Below are 25,554 nucleotides of genomic sequence, written 5' to 3'. Positions count from 1 at the left end.
AATCTGCCTATAGGAAGGTGAACAAGTTCAGAGAACAAACAATGCAGCAAGTGTGAAATACAGAATACAGTTACTGAAATAAATGTAATAATGGAAGTAACAGGAAATAATAGTTTTATGAATGTGTTGAATTAGATAAGAGTTGCAAGACCTGCATATTCTTAGGCAAAATACTAAATAGTGTTCCTTACTGGGGAGAGGAAGGTTGACCATTGCAGGAAACCAGATCCAGGGAAGTCAAAATAGGAGTAGGATAGAGAATTAAGACGATAGGCAACTAAAAGATTATGGTCACTCTCATGAGGTACTAAGCAGTCTCCCAACCTTAATTTTATTTCCTTAATACAAAGCAGGTATTAAGATTTCAGTAATTATACTAAAGGTTAAACAGTGAAACAAATATAAAATTACATTTTCTCTCATGATAATTGAGCAATTGGAGATGACAAATTAGAAGAATCACCATTACACAATAATTGTACTGAACATTTTGTGTTAAATATCAACTTCCTGCCTCTGTTTAAGAGAGCAACCCTTTAATCTCTACTCAAAAATGTAATGTTAAATGAATTGAAAATTTCTCAATAAAAATTGCCTGGTGCAACAGACATATCTTCCCTACCTGTAACATTAATGGGAGAAGCAGTTTAAGTAGTTCATCCTCCCCCGGTCGGATCTTCTCAAAGCATTCAAGAACCCAGGTCAGGAACTCATGCCTGTCTAGCATTCCATCCTACAAACAGAAAACACAGATAAATCTAAAAAGTAATCATTATAGATGCTGGAAATCTGAAATAAAACAAACAAAAAATCATGGAAATATGCAAGTCAGATAGCATCTGTGGAGAGAGAAGCAAAATTAACAATTCTATTTGACTATCAGAATTGGAAAAAATCAGAAAAAATAGACAATGGGAGAAAAACAGAAGACAATAAAAAAACGTGCAGTTCTGTGATAAACTGTAAGGCAGATGTATTTAATCAATGAAGGGAGTGATGGAACCTAATGAAAGAATGTGGTATTGGGATTAGTGAATAATAAAGGCAAGATTGGACAAAGTGCAAATAGGAACAAACACAACAGATATCTAGCAAAAAAGATTTTTTTAAAAAACTATCAGTGTTGGAAGAGTGAGATGTGAGGTGTGCTGATTGCCTGTAATTGTTAAACTCAGTGTTAAGTCCCATCATGCTCAATCAGAAGATGAAGTGTTCCACAAATTTGCATTTGGTTTTATTGGGAGAATATAGGAGAATGACAAAAGAGAAATCAAAGTAGTACAGAGGATTCCGGTTAATTGGAACACATTGAGACCAATATATTTTGGCCCAATTTAGCAGCAACCCCAATGAGCCGAACTTCCTCGGAAATAGTTAAAAGGGGGGAAAAAAAACTACTGTTTAACTCATTAACGATTTATGCATTTAAATGAAATAAGGAACAAATTAGAACACCACCAATACCTCTATAGTACTATAAAACTGAGTATTAGTTTAGTTCCTAATAGTTACTGACAGACGTATTCACCTGCTGTGTTCTTTTACTTGAGTGTAAATTAATAAATCAACGGAGACACTTAGTGCAGACAATGGACTGCCTTCATAAGTTTTAATCACTGCATCCTCCAAATCATCATTTTCATTGTAACATGCAAGATGATTATTGACACTTTCATAATTCCTAACTCGTTGAAGTAGAGAAACCATTTCACTTTCACTCCTGGCCATTTCTGGCATCTCCAAGCCTGAATGCTTGAAACCACGGTGAGTGAAACAGTTCTGAATTGTCTTACAGCTTATTTCATGCCAACAATTACTCACAAAAAAATCACTACTTTTTAAACTCAAACAGATGCAATTGACACCATTTAAAAACTGATCGCTCTGAGCAAGGAGTAGTGTCTAAAGGCCATACACATGCACATAACTGATGCCAACTAGAAACTGTTCAGCAAGAGTCTCCTGTGCTAATTAAGCGGCATAGTGTCCCAAATACACAAAGGGAATCCTGGCTATTTTCTCATTTTAGTTTTGTTCTTTATGAGTTGTCCCAAATAAATGGCTGCCCTGATTAACCAATGGCACAATTAACCAGAAACCACTGTATTTGAAAGGAGTTTCCCCTATTTTGATGAAAGAATACTGACCTGAAGAGCTAATCATTTCTCTCTACACTCACTATATTTCCACCAGTTTTATTTATTTAATTCAAGTAACAACTTTCAGATTTTTTCAGCCAATTATGGTTTGCCTCTGTTAATCAAAACAGTGTTTTACATGCAAGATTAAGCCCTTCTCCAAAATACAGGGATATAACCCAGGTTTGTATAAGAAAATTACTTTTAGATCATTGAGGATAAATGCATTCATGGTATATCTCTAGTTGCCCTAAATAAATAACTTATGAGGCCATTCAAAGGCATAAAAAGCGAACTTAAGTTACAATTCGACAAAGTGATATGAATTTCCCTTGAAGAACACAAGCCAAGTTTTTTTTAAATGGTAATTTTTATTATTATTTGCTCTGGTGCCAACACCAAAACTGCAGAATTGATTCAATTACTGAACTTTTTATGGTAGAATCAGTCAGAAAACTAACCATTTACCATACAGAAACAAATGTTCTTTTTTCCAATTTTTCTGCATTACATCCTGCCATTTATAATGATTTAATAGTTTCTTGAAGGAAATGCAGAGTACGCTTGCCAACTTCTTTTCATGCAATTAAAGCATTCCCCATTACCTGAAACATGTAAAGAGCCAGCTTTTCATTATACTCCCACTGTTTCATGGCCTGCTCCACCTCAGGCACTGTGGGTGGCATTGGTGTCCCACTGTTCTGTGTGGAAATTTGTCGATAGGACTCGGCAATCTTTTGCAGTTGTTCCCAAAGGTACTTTGTGATGATCTGAGTCCATTCTGCAAAAAGAAATTGATCTACTTGTAGATCACACCAGCAAATTTCTCACCTTACTATTTTGGCTAAAACAAATTTTAAAATCAATAATAAAATAGACCCAACAGGATTCATAGAATCCACAATTACTGAAAGAAAGCCAAGTTATGACTCATCGACAAGAAAGGAGTTAACTCAGGCTACTTTTGTCTCCCAATTGTTGATTTCAAATCATAGGTATGTGATACTTTTGAAAAGCATACCAAAACATATGCAGAAATAATTAACACATTCTAGAACTCCAGCTTTGATCTAGCAATGTTGTTAAATTCTCACAATATAATTATTGTATTCAATCGCACAAATAACTGCAATGCCTGAACCTGCATTGCAGCCACTTTAGGGGGAAAGAAATAAACCAGTGAAGTGAATGAACTTTTCATGCACACTAAACTTCAATAAAATGTAGCATTTAATCTCTAGCATGGCATGCTGCTGATGCAAAATCAAATTGTTTATGTAATACACTTACCAAGGCAACTTCAAATCATATACGAAACAAATGTCAAATACATTCATTCATAATAGTACATTTTATTGTTAACCTTACCTATACATGGATCTATGACGTGGCGTTTCTTCATCTTGGTTTCTGTTATTGCCGCATAATAGGCACACGTCATTTTTATCAGCCAAGCTGCTCTCATTACTGGCACAGAATACTTGGCCAGATAGCCAAACACTTCTTCTTTCTTACTAAATATAGGCACCTGAAATAGCATAGAGGTCAAATTAGAATTTTTTTTTAAATCCCAATATTGTTTCAGCATAAACTCTGTGACAAATTGAAATACAATCCTACAAAATATTGAACAGGTAAACCAGATTAGACATGCAGCTGTGGTTTGCTAGAACAAAAGCTCAATAGCACTATTTTTGTGGAAGGGTGTAACAGTAGCATCAAAAAGAAGGCAATGTTCAGAGGAAGGAAACAGTACTGGATTGGGAGAAAAATTAACTTCACTTATCTCGTTGCTTAAGATCAGTGACCCCACAGAAATTCATGGGCTGCACTCATATGCTAGTCATCAGCAAAGCGACATTGTGAGGCCAGACACAAGATACATTAAGTATGATCATGCATTCATCTCAGTATCATACAAACAATTACTGGACTCTGTGCTAAGACAGAAGTGGTGTGAAGGGGTTTGCAGAACCACCTGTCAAAATACATTACGAACGAGACAGTATGTTACTGGTTGTAAACAATAGATTGCCAAATACAGGGAAGGAGATAGAGGAGCAAAATTGAAGAGAAATTAAGGAATGATACAAGATGCCTAACATTATCTATACCATGGACTCTAAACTATGGAAGCCCAGCGAGATAGACTATACCCAGTCTAGATAACTTTAGACTTTTGTAGCAATTCCTGGTGGGGAGAAGTGCTGGAGATAATATTAATATGAATTGAATACAGGTAGAATGGGCGTAATTAATATATGACAATTGATCCATTTCAGGTGAATATTTAAACAAAACTGGAGGTGGGCATATCTCAAATTTTAAAATGACAACACTAAAACATGAGGCTTGTTAGGTTATTTGGCCACTGTATAGTGTATATATGAATAGTACAATCCGGGCACAGTTGATGGGAATATGTAGAGAAAACTAAAAATGTGTAAATAGGTGATTCTCATGCACCTTGTAGGAAAAGGGCCTGTTTCCTTGCCATGACAGCAACCATTTATCAGTCACCCTAACTTTAATGAAAGAATTTTTTTTGAAGTAGAATAGAAGGACAAAATAATTGGTTCTTGGAAAAATATGAATTAATGAGTCACTGCAGGTTTGTTAATAGTAAGCTTCTGGCTTGGTTGAACAACAACAAAAAGAGGGAATTAAAGGAGGCCAAACACAAACACGAGAAAATCTTCAGATGCTGGAATATCAAGCAACACACATAGAAGTTGCTGGTGAGCGCAGCAGGCCAGGCAGCATCTCTAGGAAGAGGTACAGTCGACGTTTCGGGCCGAGACCCTTCATCAGGACTAACTGAAAGAAGAGTTAGTAAGGGATTTGGAAGTGGGAGGGGGAGGGGGAGATCCAAAATGATAGGAGAAGACAGGAGGGGGAGGGATGGAGCCAAGAGCTGGACAGGTGATTGGCCAAAGGGATATGAGTGGATCATGGGACAGGAGGCTCAGGGAGAAAGAAAAGGGGGAGGGGGGAACCCAGAGGATGGGTAAGGGGTGTAGTGAGAGGGACAGAGGGAGAAAAAGGAGAGAGAGGAAAAGAATGTGTGCATATAAATAAATAACGGATGGGGTACGAGAGGGAGGTGGGGCATTAGCGGAAGTTTGAGAAGTCAATGTTCATGCCATCAGGTTGGAGGCCTCCCCCTCCTGTCTTCTCCTATCATTTCGGATCTCCCCCTCCCCCTCCCACTTTCAAATCTCTTACTAGCTCTTCTTTCAGTTAGTCCTGATGAAGGGTCTCGGCCCGAAACGTCGACTGTACCTCTTCCTAGAGATGCTGCCTGGCCTGCTGCATTCACCAGCAATCTTTATAATTAAAAGAGGCCAGTGTTTTTGTTGCAGTGTACATCTATTTTCCAAAGGCATTTAACAAAGCATAATACTTGTTAGCAAAATTAAAAACCAACAGGATTAAAGGAATGGTCACAGCACAGTTACAAAATTGGGTAAAGAAGAGTTGATGAAGAATTACTTGTAAGAGTTGGACTCCCTTCAAATCAATAAAAGGATCATTTATTCAAACCTTGAACTTAAATAAAGGTGGCATAATTTCTCCAGATAATACAAAATTTTGAAATGTCAATGAAGATTTTAGCAAAATGTATCAGGAGGCGACAGATGAGACATTTATGAAATTTAATACAAAAAATGAGGAGTGATACATTTTGATGGAAAAAGAGAGGATAAGCATAATGAACTAAATGGGATTTCTTAAGGCCATGTGAGAACAATGAAACCTGGGTAAATTATTCTGTTCCTTAAAGGTAGAAGAGATGAAAAAACAACTGCCCAAAAATGGAATTCTTGGTTTTATTAAGATAGCTAAGAGAGCACAAAAAGCTACAAGTTATTCTACCTGGTGCTGGTAAAATCATCTTCAGTTCTTTCTTTAATTCTCAAAGATGTGTTTTATAGTTCAAAACTCAGCAGGATAATTGGGCTTAAGCTATATCAATTGAAGAACCTATGCTTTCCACAAATCAAATATTAATGCATCCTGTAAAAGTTGGTATCAAAGAAAGCTTACCTTTTTTGCAAGCTGAGTTAGTGGTTTGGTTCCAGCCAGATCAGTAAACCAATTATGTATCGAAGGCTGAGAACGAGCCGTGACAAGCCAGAAATTGTCTTTTTGATTAACCTGAGGCTTCCTTCTGCCAGTATCTGGGAATGTGTTACATCTCAACTTCTCAGCAATTATACTGCTGAAGTAGGAGCTGATCTACAACACAGTTGAATAAAGATTTGAAAGGGCCTTGCATCACAAGCACACATTACAACCATTGTTACAAATATTCATGTTAGAGCAATAATGCAGGAAACCTTGAATGACAATATTGAAACAGTCCTTGAATTAGAATTAGTTTATATTACTGTCTCTCTAAACCACAATATAAACTGAAAACTCCCTGATAATTAAGTATACTCAAAACGACTCTCACTCATGGTCAGAAAATGATGGCTCAACATAAGAACTCGTACAAAAAACTGTTGAAACTTAAGCACAGCACAAAAGGCTCAAGATGTTAGTAAATGTACCAAATTTGATGTGAGATGAAAATCAACACTCTTTTCTGCTTCATCCCATTGTTGAATGTCAAAAATCTATGTCTATACAAAAAGAGCAGAAGACATCCTGGCGAACCTTTTTTCAACCAAGAGCGTATAAAACATATTGACTAGTTGTAGGGTTTATTCCCATGAAATAGATTTAACAAATATTGTTTACGACCAAAAACAGAAATACTAAAATTCTTTCAATTTGAATAGCAGCAGGCCACGGATTGCATGAGCAGTTGGGCACACTGCGATATTTTAAAACAGCTTTATATACAGCTTTGAATCATTTCTTTTCTTCAATGGAAGATCTCTTGCCACAACAAAGCTTAGAAGAGGTTTCAAAAATCTGCAGTGAGGTGATGCATACGAAGTAGCCCGTCAAAGTCAACTCAATGTTGGGGAAGCTAGTGAATTGCTTATCCTGCCAATGAATGGGAGTATTTTGTGGAGACAGTTAAGTGATACCCCTCCAGTGTTCTGAAGTGCTTCTTCTCAGCAATCTAAATCTTAGAAATAAATATAATTTTTAAAGGAGGACAGGGATCACTGCTGCCCAGCTAGTATTGACATCTTGTCAAGACTGAATCCTTAAAATTAAAACACACTTTTCCCTCAGACAGCTAGACTAAGTAAATTTTATCAGTGTCTACCTTTGCAGAAATTTAGGTAAAGGATTATGGGACGCGTCTACGTCAATCTTTATTGTCAGAAGTTAATGTCATACAACAACAGCTAGTTGGTTGAGGACATTTGTTTTGTGGATTTTAGGTACAAAAGAACCTTGCTCAATCCACTCTTCAGTATTTATCAGCAGAAAATGGCTTGGAACTTGGTTTTAAATTGCATGTATATGTATGCATCGTCCACGTACTGCAACTCAACTATAAAGGGCTAATCTTAGTTCTGGAGAGGAAGCAATGTAGGTTGAATAGTTTTCCATTCTTTTTATTGCTCAGTTATAACTTGTTGGAAATCTGAAGGCAAGTGCAGCATTACAGCCAAGAAAGACTGAGGGAAGTATCTAATTGATTATGCAATCTGGTTTCAAGCCAGCCTGAATCAAGATCAGATCTGTTGTGGTCCTAATAGTTAAGATAAAGGTTTGGATATCTTCATAAAGCAAATACAAGATGGAGACAAATTATTTGGGCACACAAATTTGAGGATGCTTCACAGTCCCCCTCAATTAACTGAGCAAACTCATTTTATTAAGGTCAAAAATGGTCATGTTAATACTTCTCCCTGCAATTTTCTTCATTGGCACATGGGGAAGATGCATCCACTGAGACTTAGACAGTGGCCCTTCCACTTGTATGAATTGTGGAGGACCATGCCATGATTCTCCTTGCAGGGAGACATTTCTGTTGTCATTCCTGGCAAGGGAATCGTGATTGAGAGCTGGGGTGGAGTAAGGAAGCTGCAGCAGCAAGTTTCTATGTAGATAAAAGTGCTGAGGAGCTCTGGATGAGTATTAATATCCAAGAAGCAGAGTTTCCTCTATATTATTAATTATCTTACCATACTAGATATACCATACTAATCAAATATAAGCTTCCAAAAAAGCACCCCTCATCTAAATAAAATACAGCACATTTATTTTGGCCTGTTAGTTACCTCAGCACAAAATAACGAGCTTCAATGCACTTTACGTCAAGCAAATGGCTACAAACTCCAATATACACTCAAAGGCCATTTTATTCGGTACACATGTACACCAGCTCATTAGTGCAAATATCTAAAGGGCCAAGTGGCAGCAACTCAATACAAAAAAGCATGCAGACATGCTCAAGAGGTTCAGTTGTTATTCAGACCAACCATCATAAGGTGAAACAAATGTGATCTAATTGACTTTGGCCATGGAATGATTTTTGGTAACAGATACGATAGTTTGAGCATCTCAGAAACTGCTGACTTTATGGAATTTCCATGCACTACTGTTAACAAATTTCACAAGACATGCCAGTGATAATAAACCTGATTCTGATTCAGATACAGTCTCAGGAGTTAACAGAGAATGGTGTGGAGAACAAAAACAAACATCCAGTGACCAACGTTTGTGTGGACAAAAACGTTTTTTTTAATGAGAGATGTTAGATGAGAATAGCCAGACTGGTACAAGCTGACAGGAAGGTGACAGTAACTCAAATAACCATGCATTACAATAGTGGTGTGCAGAACAGGATACAGGCAGTCCCCGGGTTACGAACGAGTTCCATTCCTGAGTCCGTCTTTAAGTCCGATTTGTATTAAGTCGGAACAGTTATATCCGGTATTATTTAGCGTCAGTTAGTCAAACGTTTGTCTTAGTATATAGTATATATTTTACCTTTCTATGCATATAAGACACTTAAGAAACGTATGCACAAACTTTGTATTTCAATAATTAAATCAGTGCATTGCTTAGTAATAATTGTAGCTTTCATTGGGGCAGGGCATTTCACATGTTCCATTATTCTCACTTTATCCTTTATCCAATAAAATTGTTCCAATCGTTGACCGACTGTAGCTTAACACTTTTCCAATGACCGATAGCGTTTCACCTCTTTCCGATCACTTTATTATTTCCACTTTATTTTCAATCATGATCGTTTTCTGTCAACGGAACAGAAACACTACGGATTCAGCAGCAGCCATGGGTGGCGGATCCTGACCTAAGCTCCCCCGGGTCCTAAAGTCCACCCGCACTGAGACAGGTTAAATGGGACAAGTGGGGGTGGTACTGACTGGAAAAGGGGGGGGTGGGGTCAGGTTGAATCTTGCTGAGAAAAATTTAAGCCAAATACAAAGTTACACACTCAACACAGTGTTAACGGCAAGGACTTAAAATGGCAGACGGCATTCTCCTTCTTCCATTTGTAAGTATGAGTTGTTTGTAAGCCAGACGTTCGTAACTCGGGGACTGCCTGTATCTGAAAACACAGCACTTTGATCCTTGAAGTAGACGAGCAATAGCAACAGAAGACTACGAACATACACTCAGTTGCCACTTTACTGGGTACAGGAGGTATCTATTAAAGTGGTCACTGTATATATTAGCTGCTACTGTTTTGAACACTATAAAATGCCACAAAAGTAATCCTCAATTAATTTGTCTTATCCCAATCTTTGCTGGAAGTATTTAGTCTGAACAACAGCATTTTGCTAATCTTTAGTTAGCACCACAGGATATCTATAGATTATTTGAAAGAGCAGCTTAGTATCTCATTAGAAGATTCACATTTCCAAATGTACAATATTCTCAGTACCCAAGTACTTTGCAGATCAGGCAGCCACTATGAAAAAAGAAACAGAATTTTGTCTGTAAAGAAAAAAAAAGACCATTTTCAATTACAAAAAAAGCTGAGGTAAAGATAGATATGACAAAGGAAATAGCTCTGAAAGTGCAAAGTCAATGCTGCATGGGGGTAAGTAATAAACATCAACCAGTCATTGGGTTGATGGGTGCAATTAGATAGAAAGAAAGTGAATAACTGTTAAAGAGTGAGAACACAAATAAAATATCCTACAAATGCAAGTCTGTGGAACAAGTAGACGGGAAGACACAGTTCAGGAAGACATTTCAAAGTCTTGTCATCAGAAAAATATGAGGACAAAAGAACTGTTAGAATACAGTCAGAGTTTTAACAGGACGTACAGCTGAGACAGCTGGGCCATGTAAAGTTGAGAACAATATGGAAATTGAAAGCAAAAAGTCAATGAAATTATTGAGTATGAAGCAATACTAATAATGCACTGCAAAAAGGTGAAGGATTAAAACAATGACTGTTCAATGTAACAATGAGATCAACTAGGTAAACTAGTGGGCTAGTAGAAGGAAGCCAACTGGGCCACTCCACTTTACAAGAAAGAAGTGCTCAGACTATTCACAGACAAGCTGGAATTCAAGATAGGATGAAATAAGTTTGGTAAAGCAGGAAGAGGCTGAAATTATGAGTCTACTAGGTCAGTTCTGCTTGCGGTTCGTAAATAAGAGGCGTTGGAGTCTGTGAAGCTGGAAATTGGTGGGGGGGGGGGTAAACTTTTGAGCAAGTTCATGACTGCCCGAGAGACAATGACTTGATTTTTGAGCATGGAGTCATGGTCCAGAGGGAAGTATGTGAGATGTGTTGGAAGCTGATACTTGGCTTTGTGAGGTGAAGGTCAATTTGCCAAACTTCAGGGGCATTATCTTCATCACCAGTTTTAAGAATTATATCAGAATTGGTCTTTAGTGAACAAAAATACAAATTCAAAAGGTGGTGGGCTAGATTAAAAGTATGGAGTGGTAAATTAAATGTTGCATCTGGAGTTGACCGTTAATAGATCTGCAGAGGATGAAAGTAAGAACCCAAGTAGTATTCTGGAGACATTACCCTCTTCTTATCCATTACTAACTGTCATTTTCTCTCTGAATTTACAGCACTCAAAGAAAAAGGAGGTTGACACAACTTGTGTGGTTGAATGGGTCCCAAACAGTCTTTCTAAGTAAGGCAGCAATCCACTTGCATTTCCTCCAATTTAGTTTACTGTATTTTGTGTTTACAACATTACTGAAAGCAAAAGCATATTGAGTGATTACTTTGCAAAAGTACCTTCATTCAAGCACACAGAGATGACTCATAACTCCCAGTTGTCTTTTCAATTCTCTATCCCACCCTTAGTCTGGGCAATTTGCTTAACAAAACCTTCTATTTGCAATGACGTACTGTACAACTACAGGCAACTGACTTTGATTATATCAGAATTGCTTATTCTATTGCAAGTCATCCAGTGATACTGGTTTAATTTTTCTTTCTCCACTAGTACAGCCTGGCCCATTTAAAATATGCCACAACCCTGCACTTTGCAATATCTGTGTTCCTTTGCTTGTATTCTCACTCCTTAACTGTCCACATTTCATAGCTTTTGTTTTTTGCCTCTCTTTAGGTGCCCCTATTAATCTATTACCTGAATGACCCTACAACTTGCCCACAGAGCACACAGATATTCCATTTGTCCTTTGCAACTCTCCCCTCCCTTTTGTAATGTAAAAGTAACTTCTTTACCCTCTTCCAGAAACACACAATCTGCTGTAAGAACTCATCAGGTCAAACAGCACTGGAGGGAGGAAACGGCCAATGCTATGGTTCTCCATTATTTTCTCCCTTACCAGTTCTGATAAGGTGGCTTCAACCTGAAAAAATAACTTTACACTGCCTAACCAAATAAGCATATACTGCAGAGGATTCTTAGCATTTCCTCTGGAAACCACACAATTCCTATTTACTTAATATTTGGTTTCCTGAAGATGTTATATTCTGCTTTTGTTTGCAGTATTAAAATTGTAGAATATATTCCCTTAATCCAATACCTCCAATATTAAATGAATTTAGTTCTTACAACCACAAAAAATTCACCTTTGCTGTGAAATTTCATTCACGTCACATGAATTGTCTGCTGGTGGGGAAGGGGCAGGAGACAGAGAAGTGCCTTCACAACCCTTACCTTCCAAACTTAATCTTGGTATGCTTATCATGCATCACAATTGATAGGTATTTATTGTACAATCCTCTTGATCACAATAAAATGGAAACAAAACTAAATTGAAACACATTCTCCCAAAAAGTGAAGTGCTACTATTAAGATTTTAGACTGCAATGTTTGTTCCTTGTTTACATTTAAAGGACAACCTTTGCAAGTAATAATGAAAACTACACCAATTACTAGCTCCTCTTTTGCAACTACAACTATTACCAGCTTCTCTTTGCAGCATCTTCATACATTTCTGATCCCAACCTCACCAAAAGGTTCCCAATTACTCCTTCTCTCTGTGCCCCTTACATCCTCGGTCAGATCATTATTCACACCTCTGGTTGGTTCCTCACTTGAGAAAGTTTTAACGCAGGCTGCTCAAAAAATTAAATGGTGTGCAAGAAGAGCAATGTTACGATGGTCATGGGGGATCTTTTGGATTGGGTTTTATGTAATGAACCAGATTGGATTAGGGAGCTTAAAGGAACCCTCATAATATGATAGAATTCACCCTGCACTTCAAGAGAGAAGCTAAAATAGGATGCATTGCTACTACAGTGGAGCAAAGGGAACTGCAGGGACAATGAGAGAGCTTCTGGGAGCAATTCGGATGACACAGGATTGGTTCATCTCAAAAAGGAAACAGCAGTCTAAAGGGAGGATGAGGCAACTGTGACTGACAAGGGAAGTCAAAGAGAACATAAAAGCAATAGAGAGCATGTCATATAGCAAAAATTAGTGGGAAGTTAGAGGATTGGAAAGCTTTGAAAAATCAACAAATGCAACCAAAATAGAAATAAGGAGGGAAGAGATTAAAATATTAGGGTAAGCTAACCAATAACACAAAAGAGGATACCAAAAGATTTTTAGATATATAAAGAATAAAAGAGAAATGAGTGGACCACTAGAAAATGGTGCTGGAATGGTAGTAACAGGGGGACAAAGAATTGGCAGACAAACTGAGTAAGTACTTTACATCAGTCTGCACTGTAAAAGATACCAGCAGCGTGCCAGAAATTCCAAGAGTGTCAGTGTACACGAGTGTGTGTCAACTCTATCACTGAGGTGGTGTTTGGAAAGCTGAGAGGTAGATAAGTTACCTGCACCAGATGAACTATATTCCCGGGTTCTGAAAGAGGTAGTTGAAGAAATTGTAGAGGCATTAGTAGTGATATTTCAAGAATCACTAGATACTAGAATGGTTCAGAGGACTGGAAAATCGTAAATGTCACTACACTCTTTAAGAAGGGAGTGAGGCAAACAACAATAAATAACAGGTAGGATAGGCAAGAGAGTCAATAGATGGTGTTTTCCTGGGTTTTCTGAAGGCTTTTGACAAGGTGCTGCACATGAGGCTGCTAAACAAGATAAAATCCCACAGTGTTACAGGAAAGATTTTCACATTGTACAATGCTGCTAGAAAGTTTGTGAACCCGGTAGAATTTTCTCTACTTCCTCATAAATATGACCTAAAATGTGATCAGATCTTCACATAAGTCCTAAAACTAGATAACGAGAATACAATTAAACAAATAACACAAAAACATTACACTTGTTCATTTATTGAGAAAAATGATCCAAAATTACATGTACATGTTAGAAAAGCATGTAAACCTCTGGGGTAATGTCTTCTACAAAAGCTATTTGGAGTCAGTTGTTCCAATCAATGAGGTAAGATTGGACGTGTAGAGGTACAGTACCTTGCCCTGTAAGAAAGACACACAAAGTCAGGTTACTGACAGAGCTTGCTCCTCTCCATGTGCACCATGCCTCATAACAATTTCGCAGGACCTTAGAAGAAGAATGAAGCTGGAAAAAGCTACAAAAGCATTTCTCAAGACCTGAGTGTTTATCCGACCGCAGTAAGAGGAAATTATCTACAAATGGAGGAAACTATGCCCCATTACTACTCTCACTAGGAGTGGGTATCCTGCAAAGATCACATGAACAGCACAATGTGCAATACTGAGGAAGGTGAAAAATAACCCAAGGGTAACAGCAAAAGGCCTGCAGAAATCTCTGAAACTTGCTAAAATCTCTGTTCATGTGTCCACTATAGGAAAAACATTGAACAAGAATGGTGTTCATGGAAGGACACCACAGAGAAAACCACTGCTTCTACAAAAAAAGCATTGCTGCACGTCTCAAATTTGCAAAAGACCACCTGGATGTTGTACAACACTTCTGGGACAATATTTTGTGAACAGGTGAGTTAAAGGTTGAACTTTTTGGCAGAAATGCTCATTGCTATGTTTGGAGGAAAAAGGGCACTGCACACCAACACCAAAACCTCATACCAAATGTGAAGCATGGTGAAAGCAGCATCATGGTTTGGGGCTGCTTTGCTGCCTCAGGACCTGGACAGCTTGCAATTGTTGAAGGAACAATGAATTCAAAATTGTATCAAGATATTTTACAGGAGAATGTCAGGGTAGCAATCCGTCACCTGAAGAATAATAGAAGTTGGATAATGAAATAAGACAATGATCTGAAACACAAGAGTAAATCAACAACAGAATGGTTTAAAAGGAAGAAAATTCCTGTCTTGGAATGGCCACGTCAAAGTCTTGACCTTAATCCTATAGGAGTGCTTCAGAAGGGCCTGAAGCATGCAGTTCATGCAAGGCAGCCCACCAACATCCCAGAATTGAAGCAGTTTTATAAGGAGGAATGGCCTAAAATTTCTCCAACCCAAACTATTCACCCATCTGGAACTAGATGGGTGAATAGTTTAGCTCATGGGGGAGCTGTGGAACAGACTCGATGAGCCGAATGGCCTACTTCTGCTCCTTTGTCTTGTGGTCAATGTGTAGAATTGATCAACAGTTACCAGAAACACTTGAAGTTATTGCTGTACAAAGGGGTCACACCAGTTACTGAAATTAAAGATTCACATACTTTTTTCCCAACAAATACATGTAATATTGGATCATTTTTCTCAATAAATAAATGAACAAGTATAACGTTTTTGTGTTAATTATTTAATTGGGTTTTCTTTATCTAATTTTAGGACTTAACTCAAGATGTGATTACATTTTAGGTCATAGTATGCAGACAGAGAGAAAATTCTACAAGGTTCACAAACTTTCTAGCACCACTGTATGTTAATGATTTGGATGACAGAATTGATGGTGTTGAGGCCAATTCTGCAGATTATACAAAAATAGGTGGAGGGGCAGATAGCATTAAGGAAGCATGGAGTTTACAGAAGGACCTAACAAATCACTAATCTGAATAAAAAAGGGCAATGATCAGATCACAGTTGTAGTATTGTGAGCAATTCTGGGCCTCTTATCTAAGAAAGGATATGTCGGCATTGGAGAGGATTAATGTATGAGGAGTGTTTTGACAGCTCTGGACCTCTACCTGCTGGAATTTAGAAGAATAAGTGGGGAAGGGAAGATTCTTATTGAAACCAATAAAATATTCAAAGACTTACATAGAGTGTATGTGCAGAAGATGTTCCAGATAGTGGGTTGTGTCTAGGGCACAACCTCAGGACATCTCTTTAGAACAGAGATGAGGAAGAATTTCTTTAGCCAGAGGGTGGTAAATCTGTGGAATTCATTACTACAGATGGCTGTGGAGGTCAGGTGATTGGGATACTTAAAACAGAGATTGGAAGGTACTTAATTAGTAAGGGCATCAAAGGTTACAGGGAAAAGGCAAGGGGTATAGAGTTGAGAGGAAAAAATAAGCCATACTTGAATGGCAGAACAGGCCCAATGGGCCAAATGGCCTGATTCTGTTCATGTCTTAAGGTCTTAAATCTTTAGTGAACCTGATAAAATGCCCAATTATCAGGCATTTGTTAGTAAAGCTCCTCCTACTAACCAATGTGATCCATACTGGTCTCATCAGTATGGACTGCTTTAAATATCCTTTGTGCATGCACCCAAAAGCAACATAAATGTTTTTTTCAACTTCTCCTTTTTCCTTATATATAAAAATTACTAATATTGGCACTGAACAAGAATAACACAAGAGATTCTGCAGATGCTGGAAATCCAAAGTAACACACACACAATAGTGCAAGAACTCAACAGGTCAGGCAGCATCAATTGAAAGGAGCAAAACGTCAATATTTCTGGCCAAAACCATTCATCAGCACCAGAAAGGAAGGGGGAAGAAGCCAGAATAAGAAGATGGGCAAAGGGGAAGGAGTACAAGCTAGACGGTGATAGGTAAAGCCAGGTGAATGGGGAAGGGGGATGAAGTGAAAAGCTGGGAGGTGATAGTTGGAAAAGGTAAAGGGTAGGGATCACCCTCTTAAGGTAAGGCAATACTTCACCTGCAAATCCGTTGGGGTCATCTACTGTATCTGGTGCTTCCAATATGGCCTCTTCTACAATGGTGACACCCAACAAAGATGGGAGGACCATTTAATTGAACACAATTGCTCCATCTACAACAAGCAGAATTTCCGAGTGGCCAACCATTTACATTCCAATCCCCACTCCAATTCCAACAGGTTCATTCATCGCCTCCTCCACTGTCATGATGAAGCCACTCTCAAGTTGGAAGAACAACACCTCATAACTCTCCTGATCACCTCCAGCCAGATGGTATAAACATCAATTTTCCCAACTTCTGGTAATTTCCCCAACCCATTTTGACCCCTTTCCTCTCCTCTTCTCATCATCCTATCACCTCCACCACACCCCCCCCCCACCTTGCCCATCCCTTTCCACCGTGGTCCACTCTCCCCTCCTATCAGACTCCTCCTTCAGCCCTTTACCTTTTCCACTTATCATTGAACAAGTATAGCTGAATTATAACAAGTTGGCAAATGACTTGTTAACAGGTGACTTGACAGTTCTATGTCAAATTTGATTTCCATGGGAAATGGAAACAAATTATACTTTACTTTTTGTCACCAAACAATTGATACTAAAGTGTACAATCATCACAGCGATATTTGATTCTGCGCTTCGTACTCCCTGGATTACAAATCGATAGTAAATATTAAAAATTTAAATTATTTATCATAAATAGAAAATAGAAAAGGGAAAGTAAAGTAGTGCAAAAAAACCGAGAGGTAGGTCTGGATATTTGGAGGGTATGGCCCAGATCCAGGTCAGGATCCGTTCAGCAGTCTTATCACAGTTGGAAAGAAGCTGTTCCCAAATCTGGCTGTATGAGTCCTCAAGCTCCTCAGCCTTCTCCCGGAGGGAAGAGGGACGAAAAGTGTGTTGGCTGGGTGGGTCGTGTCCTTGATTATCCTGGCAGCACTGCTCCGACAGCGTGCGGTGTAAAGTGAGTCCAAGGACGGAAGATTGGTTTGTGTGATATGCTGGGCTGTGTTCACGATCTTCTGCAGCTTCTTCCGGTCTTGGACAGGACAACTTCCATACCAGGTTGTGATGCACCCTAGAAGAATGCTTTCTACGATGCATCTATAAAATTAGTGAGGGGTTTAGGGGACAGGCCAAATTTCTTTAGCTTTCTCAGGAAGTAAAGGCGCTGGTGGGCCTTCTCGGCAGTGGACTCTGCTTGGATGGACCAAGTCAGGTCATTTATGATATTGACCACAAGGAACTTAAAGCTTTTGACCCATTCCACTTGCGTACCACCGATGTAAATGGGGTCGTGCGGTCTGCTACTCCTTCTGAAGTCAACAACCAATTCCTGCGTCTTGCTGACGTTGAGGGATAAGTTATCGTCTTCGCACCATGCCGCCAGGTTCTTAATTTCCTCTCTGTACTCAAACTCATCATTACCCGAGATATGGCCGACAATTGTGGTGTCATCTGCAAACTCATATATTGAGTTCGATGGAAACTTGGCTACACAATCATGGGTGTACAGTGAGTACAGCAGGGGGCTGAGTACACAGCCTTGTGGGGCACCGGTGCTCAGAGTAATTGTAGAGGAGAGCTTGTCCCCTATTTTTACAGCCTGGGTCCTGTCTGTGAGGAAGTTGAAGATCCAGCTGCGGATCTGAGTGCTGAGGCCCAGGTTCCGGAGCTTAGTAATCAGTTTATTTGGAATGATGGTATTGAAAGCAGAGCTGTAGTCAATGAAAAGGAGCCTTACATATGCATCTTTATTCTCCAGGTGTTCTAAGGAGGAATGTAGAGCCAGAGAGATGGCATCTGCCGTTGACCTGTTGCTCTGAGTGGCCAGTTAATTACATATCTCCTGTACCCAATAAAGCGACCACTGAGTGTATGTCTGTGGTCTTCTGCTGCTGTAACCCATCCACTTCAAGGATCACCCTAACACACGATAACTTATGAAGGTAACGATAAAATCTACAGATGAATCACACATACAGTAAATAACAAGCTAAAGTGCATTAATATTAAATATTGTAAGGTACAGAACAAATTAACTGATGACACTTCAAATACGATGCGGCTGGGAATTCAGAAGCCTAATGGTCTGGGGGGAGAAAACTGTTTCTCATCCTGGCCATTGTTTTTATCCAATGGAGTCTCGTGCCTGATGGTAGAAAGTCAAAGAGGATGCTGGATAGATAGGTGGGATCCTTAATAATACTAAGGGCCCTGCGTATGCAGCACTCCTGATAAATGTCCCCAATAGATGGTAGGGAGACCTCTATTATCCTCTCAGCTGTTCTCAGTCCTTTGTAGGGACTTCTGGTCTGATGCTCGACTGCCCCCATACCAGATGGGGAAGCAACTTGTTAGCACGCTCTCAACGGCACTCCTGTAAAATGCAGTTAAGATGGGGAGTGGGAGCCTTGCTTGCCTCAATCTTCTTAGGAAGTGCAGGCACTGCTGTGCCTTCTTGCTCAGGGAGGTGATATTAAGGGACCAGGTGAGGTCGGCCGCAAAGTGAACTCCCAGGAACTTGGCGCATTTAACTCTCTCTAAAGAGGTGTCACATATTCAAGGAGGGGGATGGTTTGTCTACATCTTCCTGAAGTCCACAATGACTTCCTTTGTCTTCTCTGCGTTCAGACTTAGGTTGTGCTTCTCACACCAAGCCACCAGCCACTCCACTTCCTCTCTATACTCCATCTCATCATTGTTCTTGATAAGGCCAAGGTGGATTGGTGTGACAAGAACAACCTAAGCCTGAACGAGGAGAAGACAAAGCACTGTGAGAACAGCTGACAAGATCATAGAGCTTTCCCTACCATTCATCTGGGACATCTATCAGGACAGCTGCATACACAGGGTCCTTAGTATTATTAAGGATCCCACCTAACCATCCAACATCCTCTTTGACTGCTGTGTCATCTACCAACTTGATGGCACGGTTGGAGCTGGATCCTACAACAGTCATGCGCCAGCAGTGTGTACAGTAGCGGCCTGAACACATAGCCTTGGGGAACACCAGTCCTCAGCATAATGGGATGAGAGATGTTGCTGCCCATACGGACTGATTGTGACTTTACTGTGAAGAAGTTCAGTATTCAATTGCAGATGTCGAGACCCAGCTAGGACAGTATCCCCACCAGGCAGAGGTATGATGGCATTGAATGACAAATTGAAGTCTATAAACAGCACTCTAGCATATGAGACACAATTTGCCAGGTGGGACAGGACAGAGAGGAGGGCTGAAGCTATTACAGCATTAGTGGACCAATTTGAGCGATAAGTGAACTGGAAAAGCTCCAGTGTAGCTGGGAGAGAGGCTTTAATGTGCTCTATGACCAGCCACTCAAAGCATTTCATAATGTTAATGCCACCAGGTGGACAGTCAATTAGGCAAACAACAGGAATTCTGCAGATGCTGGAAATTCAAGCAACACACATCAAAGTTGCTGGTGAACGCAGCAGGCCAGGCAGCATCTGTAGGAAGAGGTGCAGTCAACGTTTCAGGCCAAGACCCTTCGTCAGGACTAACTGAAGGAAGAGTGAGTAAGGGATTTGAAAGTTGGAGGGGGAGGGGGAGATCCAAAATGATAGGAGAAGACAGGAGGGGGAGGGATAGAACCAAGAGCTGGACAGGTGATAGGCAAAAGGGGATACGAGAGGATCATGGGACAGGAGGTCCGGGAAGAAAGACAAGGGGGGGGGGGACCCAGAGGATGGGCAAGAGATATATTCAGAGGGACAGAGGGAGAAAAAGGAGAGTGAGAGAAAGAATGTGTGCATAAAAATAAGTAACAGATGGGGTACGAGGGGGAGGTGGGGCCTTAGCGGAAGTTACAGAAGTCGGTGTTCATGCCATCAGGTTGGAGGCTACCCAGACGGAATATAAGGTGTTGTTCCTCCAACCTGAGTGTGGCTTCATCTTTACAGTAGAGGAGGCCGTGGATAGACATGTCAGAATGGGAATGGGATATGGAATTAAAATGTGTGGCCACTGGGAGATCCTGCTTTCTCTGGCGGACAGAGCGTAGATGTTCAGCAAGGCGGTCTCCCAGTCTGCGTTGGGTCTCGCCAATATAGAAAAGGCCACATCGGGAGCACCGGACGCAGTATATCACCCCAGTCGACTCACAGGTGAAGTGTTGCCTCACCTGGAAGGACTGTTTGGGGCCCTGAATGGTGGTAAGGGAGGAAGTGTAAGGGCATGTGTAGCACTTGTTCCGCTTACACGGATAAGTGCCAGGAGGGAGATCAGTGGGGAGGGATGGGGGGGACGAATGGACAAGGGAGTTGTGTAGGGAGCGATCCCTGCGGAATGCAGAGAGAGGGGGGGAGGGAAAGATGTGCTTAGTGGTGGGATCCCGTTGGAGGTGGCGGAAGTTACGGAGAATAATATGTTGGACCCGGAGGCTGGTGGGGTGGTAGGTGAGGACCAGGGGAACCTTATTCCTAGTGGGGTGGCGGGAGAATGGAGTGAGAGCAGATGTACGTGAATTGGGGGAGATGCGTTTAAGAGCAGAGTGGATAGTGGAGGAAGGGAAGCCCCTTTCTTTAAAAAAGGAAGACACCTCCCTCGTCCTAGAATGAAAAGCCTCATCCTGAGAGCAGATGCGGCGGAGACGGAGGAATTGCGAGAAGGGGATGGCGTTTTTGCAAGAGACAGGGTGAGAAGAGGAATAGTCAGTTACTGTCGCCTTCTTTGGTACTAGAATGATGGTTGCCGCCTTGAAAATCAAGGGGACAATGCACTGTTCCAGAGAAATGCTGAATACGTCCATCAGTACCTCCGTCAGCTGGGTGTATTTCAACCATACACAAGAGAAGGGTCATTTTCCCAAGTGATTTATTAAGCACAGGGAGTGAAATTAAATTAGATGCAAATCACTGCAAATGTATTTTGGCTAAGGTTTTTGGTTTACTTGATACATCATTTTGACCTTGAGTATATGTTCCACAAGATATATTTTCTATGTTTCCTTTTAAGAAAGACCTCACATCATTTCTGACACAATACACAATAGCTCTGTTTAGCCAGGTACAGGCAGATAGAGGAGAAAGCTTGAAAGACTTACATAATCACTTTGAGCAAAAAAGCGTGCAGTTTGATGAGTAGCTACATGGGATAGTGGTTCTTGTGGAGGTGAACCAGTATGATTATGGACATTCTAGTTTCTATAGATCAATGCTATTATTGTGCTAAAATGCGTCTGAACAGTTTAGAAAGGGCTGTTGGACTGGGACCTGAAATTCAGATTTGGGATCACCTGTAGAGCTACAGATCTGAAATGCAAATGCCATATTAGACTTTATGTAAGACAAATATTACAGTCAAAATATGACTGTTCAAGATAAAGTATCCAAGTTTTCCAGATCAACAGTAATTTAAAGTTGTTTCACCATGGTGACTTAAAATAATGACGAAGTTTTCAATCTACAAGCATTTTAATGCAAAATTTATTGAACTTATTTCAAAAATAGATGAGAGAAAAATATAGTCAATGACTATGTGTAACCAAAAATATTGAGATCTGGTTAGTTTTTGCACAGCTGGAACATGAACCTGCAGTCAAGGGCTTTCTCTACTTCACCATCCTTCACACAATGCCAGACAATCGAGACCCAATTAGAGTCAGAGATGTCATTTCATCCTAGGATCTTAGTCAGCTAGAGGCCTTCAGTGGTTAAGTACGCAAAAAAAAAGATAAGCAGAGTTTAGATTATTTGCAGCACAGGATTCCAGCTTCATTTCATGCAACATGTTTATCAGCAAATGGCCAGTCTGAAGTTGGTAGGATGGTGATCACCATATGCCTCCACCAACGTACTTCGCCATGTATTCAACCTGAGCCTGAGGCTCCGGAGGGTTCCTGTACTGTGGAAAATGTCCTGCCTCGTCCCTGTGCTGAAGACGCCACGCCCCAGCGGCCTCAATGACTACAGACCGGTGGCACTGACCTCCCACATCATGAAGACCCTGGAGAGACTTGTTCTGGAGCTGCACCGGCCTATGGTCAGGCCACACTTAGATCCCCTCCAGTTTGCCTACCAGCCCCGACTAGGAGTTGAGGATGCCATCGACTTCCTGCTGAACCATGTCTACGCCCACCTGGACAAGCCAGCGAGCACTGTGAGGGTCATGTTTTTTGACTTCTCCAGTGCGTTCAACACCATCCGCCCTGCTCTGCTGGGGAGAAGCTGACAGCGATGCAGGTGGACGCTTCCCTGGTATCATGGATTCTTGATTACCTGACAGGCAGACCACAGTACGTGTGCCAGTAACACTGTGTGCCCGACAGAGTGATCAGCAGCACTGGGGCTCCACAGGGGACTGTCTTGTCTCCTTTTCTCTTCACCATTTACACCTTGGACTTCAACTACTGCACAGAGTCCTGTCATCTTCAGAAGTTTTCGGATGACTGCCATAGTTGGATGCATCAGCAAGGGAGGTGAGGCTGAGTACAGGGCTACGGTAGTAAATTTTGTCACATGGTGTGAGCAGAATTATCTGCAGCTTAATGTGAAAAAGACTAAGGAGCTGGTGGTAGACCTGAGGAGAGCTAAGGTACCGATGACCCCTGTTTCCATCCAGGGGGTCAGTGTGAACATGGTGGAGGATTACAAATACCTGGGGATACGAATTGACAATAAACTGGATGGATCAAAGAACACTGAGGCTGTCTACGAGAAGGGCCAGAGCCATCTCTATTTCCTGAGGAGACTGAGGTCCTTTAATATCTGCCGAACGATGCTGAGGATGTTCTACGAGTCTGTGGTGGCCAGTGCCAACATGTTTGCTGTTGTGTGCTGGGGCAGAGGGCTGAGGGTGGCAGACACCAACAGAATCAACAAACTCATTCGTAAGGCCAGTGGTGTTGTGGGGATGGAACTGGACTCTCTCATGGTAGTGTCTGAAAAGAGGATGCTGTCTAAGTTGCATGCCATCTTGGTCAATGTCTCCCATCCACTACATAATGTACTGGGTGGGCACAGGAGTACATTCAGCCAGAGACTCATTCCACCAAGATGCAGCACTGAGCATCACAGGAAGTCATTCCTGCCTGTGGCCATCAGACTTTACAACTCCTCCCTTGGAGGGTCAGACACACTGAGCCAATAGGCTGGTCCTGGACTTATTTCATAATTTACTGGCATAATTTACATATTACTATTTAACTATTTATAGTTCTATTACTATTTATTATTTATGGAGCAACTGTAACGAAAACCAATTTCCCCCGGGATCAATAAAGTATGACTATGACTACGACTAAGTTCCTCAACCTGAAACACTTAAATTGCAGCAGTAGGCCAGATATCCGGACCCACTGTCAACCTTTCACTTATAATGTATAGTCTTTTGTTACTCAGCCTTGACATTGAAGATTGGATATGTTCCAAGGAGACTGTGATCAACAATGAGAATCTTACCTTGCCAGGATTGAAGTTGACATTCTTTGCGGTACCATGTTCATCTCCAGACACTGCAGGTTGATTGTTAAAGCCTTGTTTAACATTTAGTGCTGTCAGCTCATCCTGAAACAAAAGGAGGACCATTAAGTCAAGAGTTTTGCTACTGACACACAAGCACAAAACAAACTTTATTGCTATCGTAGCACTTCTGAGAAACTATAAAACTCATCGAAAGCAATACGTTTTACTGAATAAAATAGTAATTAAGTTATATTTAATTTTATGATTCCATATTGTACTCTTTATAAAATGATGCAACTTGAAAGGTGTTAATTCACAAACACAAAAGTCCCTACAAATGCGGTTGCAATTATTTTGAGTCACAAGGTTCCTCGTACAAAGTGAACTAGTTTTTCAATAATCTTTTCATTCTTCAAACCATCATAAAAATATCAAATACCATCTAAATAACTTATTTGACCATGTACAATAAGTAAAAGATTAGACATAACCCTTAAATGTCTGCTTAACCTCTGTAACCTTCTCATTAAATCTACGAACTTCAAGTGTTTTATTTTGTAAATCCAGCGAAATTACCATTAATCAAAATTTCCATAGTAATCTGAGATCTTCCTAATCTCAGAAAATATATCAACCTCCGTGATACAAAATCAGATTGAGAAATTAAAAATATTCCACACTAAAAACTACTCCTGTATTCTATCCTCTATTTATATTATGTAACCCAAACCTGTCATGTGACTGTATCAAAGGTCACAGCAGTAATCTCTCCAGCAATCCCTCCACAGCCAAACATTAGATTTCTTTTATCAATTGAAACGGGAGACTCAACATTATTCTTTTGGTAGCATATCCTCTTTTATGTCAAAATGACCATTAAACATCATTTTTTTTTGCAATTTGAGACCATAAGATGTCAGAATCAGAATACATAGAACAGAGAAATTTACAGCACATTACAGGCCCTTTGGCCCACAATGTCGTGTCAACCATGTAATTCACTCTAGAGACTGCCCAGAATTTCCCTAGCACATAAGCCTCTATTTTTCTAAGCTCCATGTACCTACCTAAGAGGCTCTTAAAAGACCCTATTGTATCCGCTTCCACCACCACTGCCGGCAGTGCATTCCATACACCCACCACTCTCTGTGTAAAAAACTTACCCCTGACATCCCCTTGGTACTTATTTCCAAGCACCTTAAAACCAGGCCCCCTCATGTTACAACATACATCAAAGCATCAAAGATGCTGGTGAACGCAGCAGGCCAAGCAGCATCTGTAGGAAGAGGTGCAGTCGACGTTTCAGGCCGAGACCCTTCGTCAGGACTAACTGAAGGAAGAGTGAGTAAGGGATTTGAAAGTTGGAGGGGGAGGGGGAGATCCAAAATGATATAGGAGAAGACAGGAGGGGGAGGGATAGAGCCGAGAGCTGGACAGGTGATAGGCAAAGGGGGATACGAGAGGATCATGGGACAGGAGGTCCGAGAAGAAAGACAAGGGGGGGGGTTGACCCAGAGGATGGGCAAGAAGTATATTCAGAGGGACAGAGGGAGAAAAAGGAGAGTGAGAGAAACAATGTGTGCATAAAAATGAGTAACAGATGGGGTACGAGGGGGAGGTGGGGCCTTAGCG

General features: G+C 40.5%; 1 protein-coding gene across 2 annotated transcripts in view; it reads right to left on the bottom strand.

Moving 5' to 3' along the window:
* med12 (mediator complex subunit 12) overlaps positions 1–25,554 on the bottom strand; it is a 177,336-nt gene that overhangs the window by 130,772 nt on the left and 21,010 nt on the right. For both annotated transcript variants that reach the window (XM_063060861.1, XM_063060862.1), the window contains exons 2-6: positions 23,920–24,024; positions 6,186–6,377; positions 3,507–3,666; positions 2,744–2,919; positions 623–733 (exon numbers count right to left, since the gene is read on the bottom strand). In XM_063060861.1, the coding sequence (XP_062916931.1) occupies positions 623–733; positions 2,744–2,919; positions 3,507–3,666; positions 6,186–6,377; positions 23,920–24,024 (744 nt within the window). The remainder of the gene's footprint in view (positions 1–622; positions 734–2,743; positions 2,920–3,506; positions 3,667–6,185; positions 6,378–23,919; positions 24,025–25,554) is intronic.

Source organism: Mobula hypostoma, chromosome 10 (assembly GCF_963921235.1).
Source record: "Mobula hypostoma chromosome 10, sMobHyp1.1, whole genome shotgun sequence".
Taxonomy (NCBI): Eukaryota; Metazoa; Chordata; class Chondrichthyes; order Myliobatiformes; family Myliobatidae; genus Mobula; species Mobula hypostoma.
Note: the sequence above shows the minus strand (reverse complement) of the source record. Positions and strands in the feature narration are given on the sequence as shown.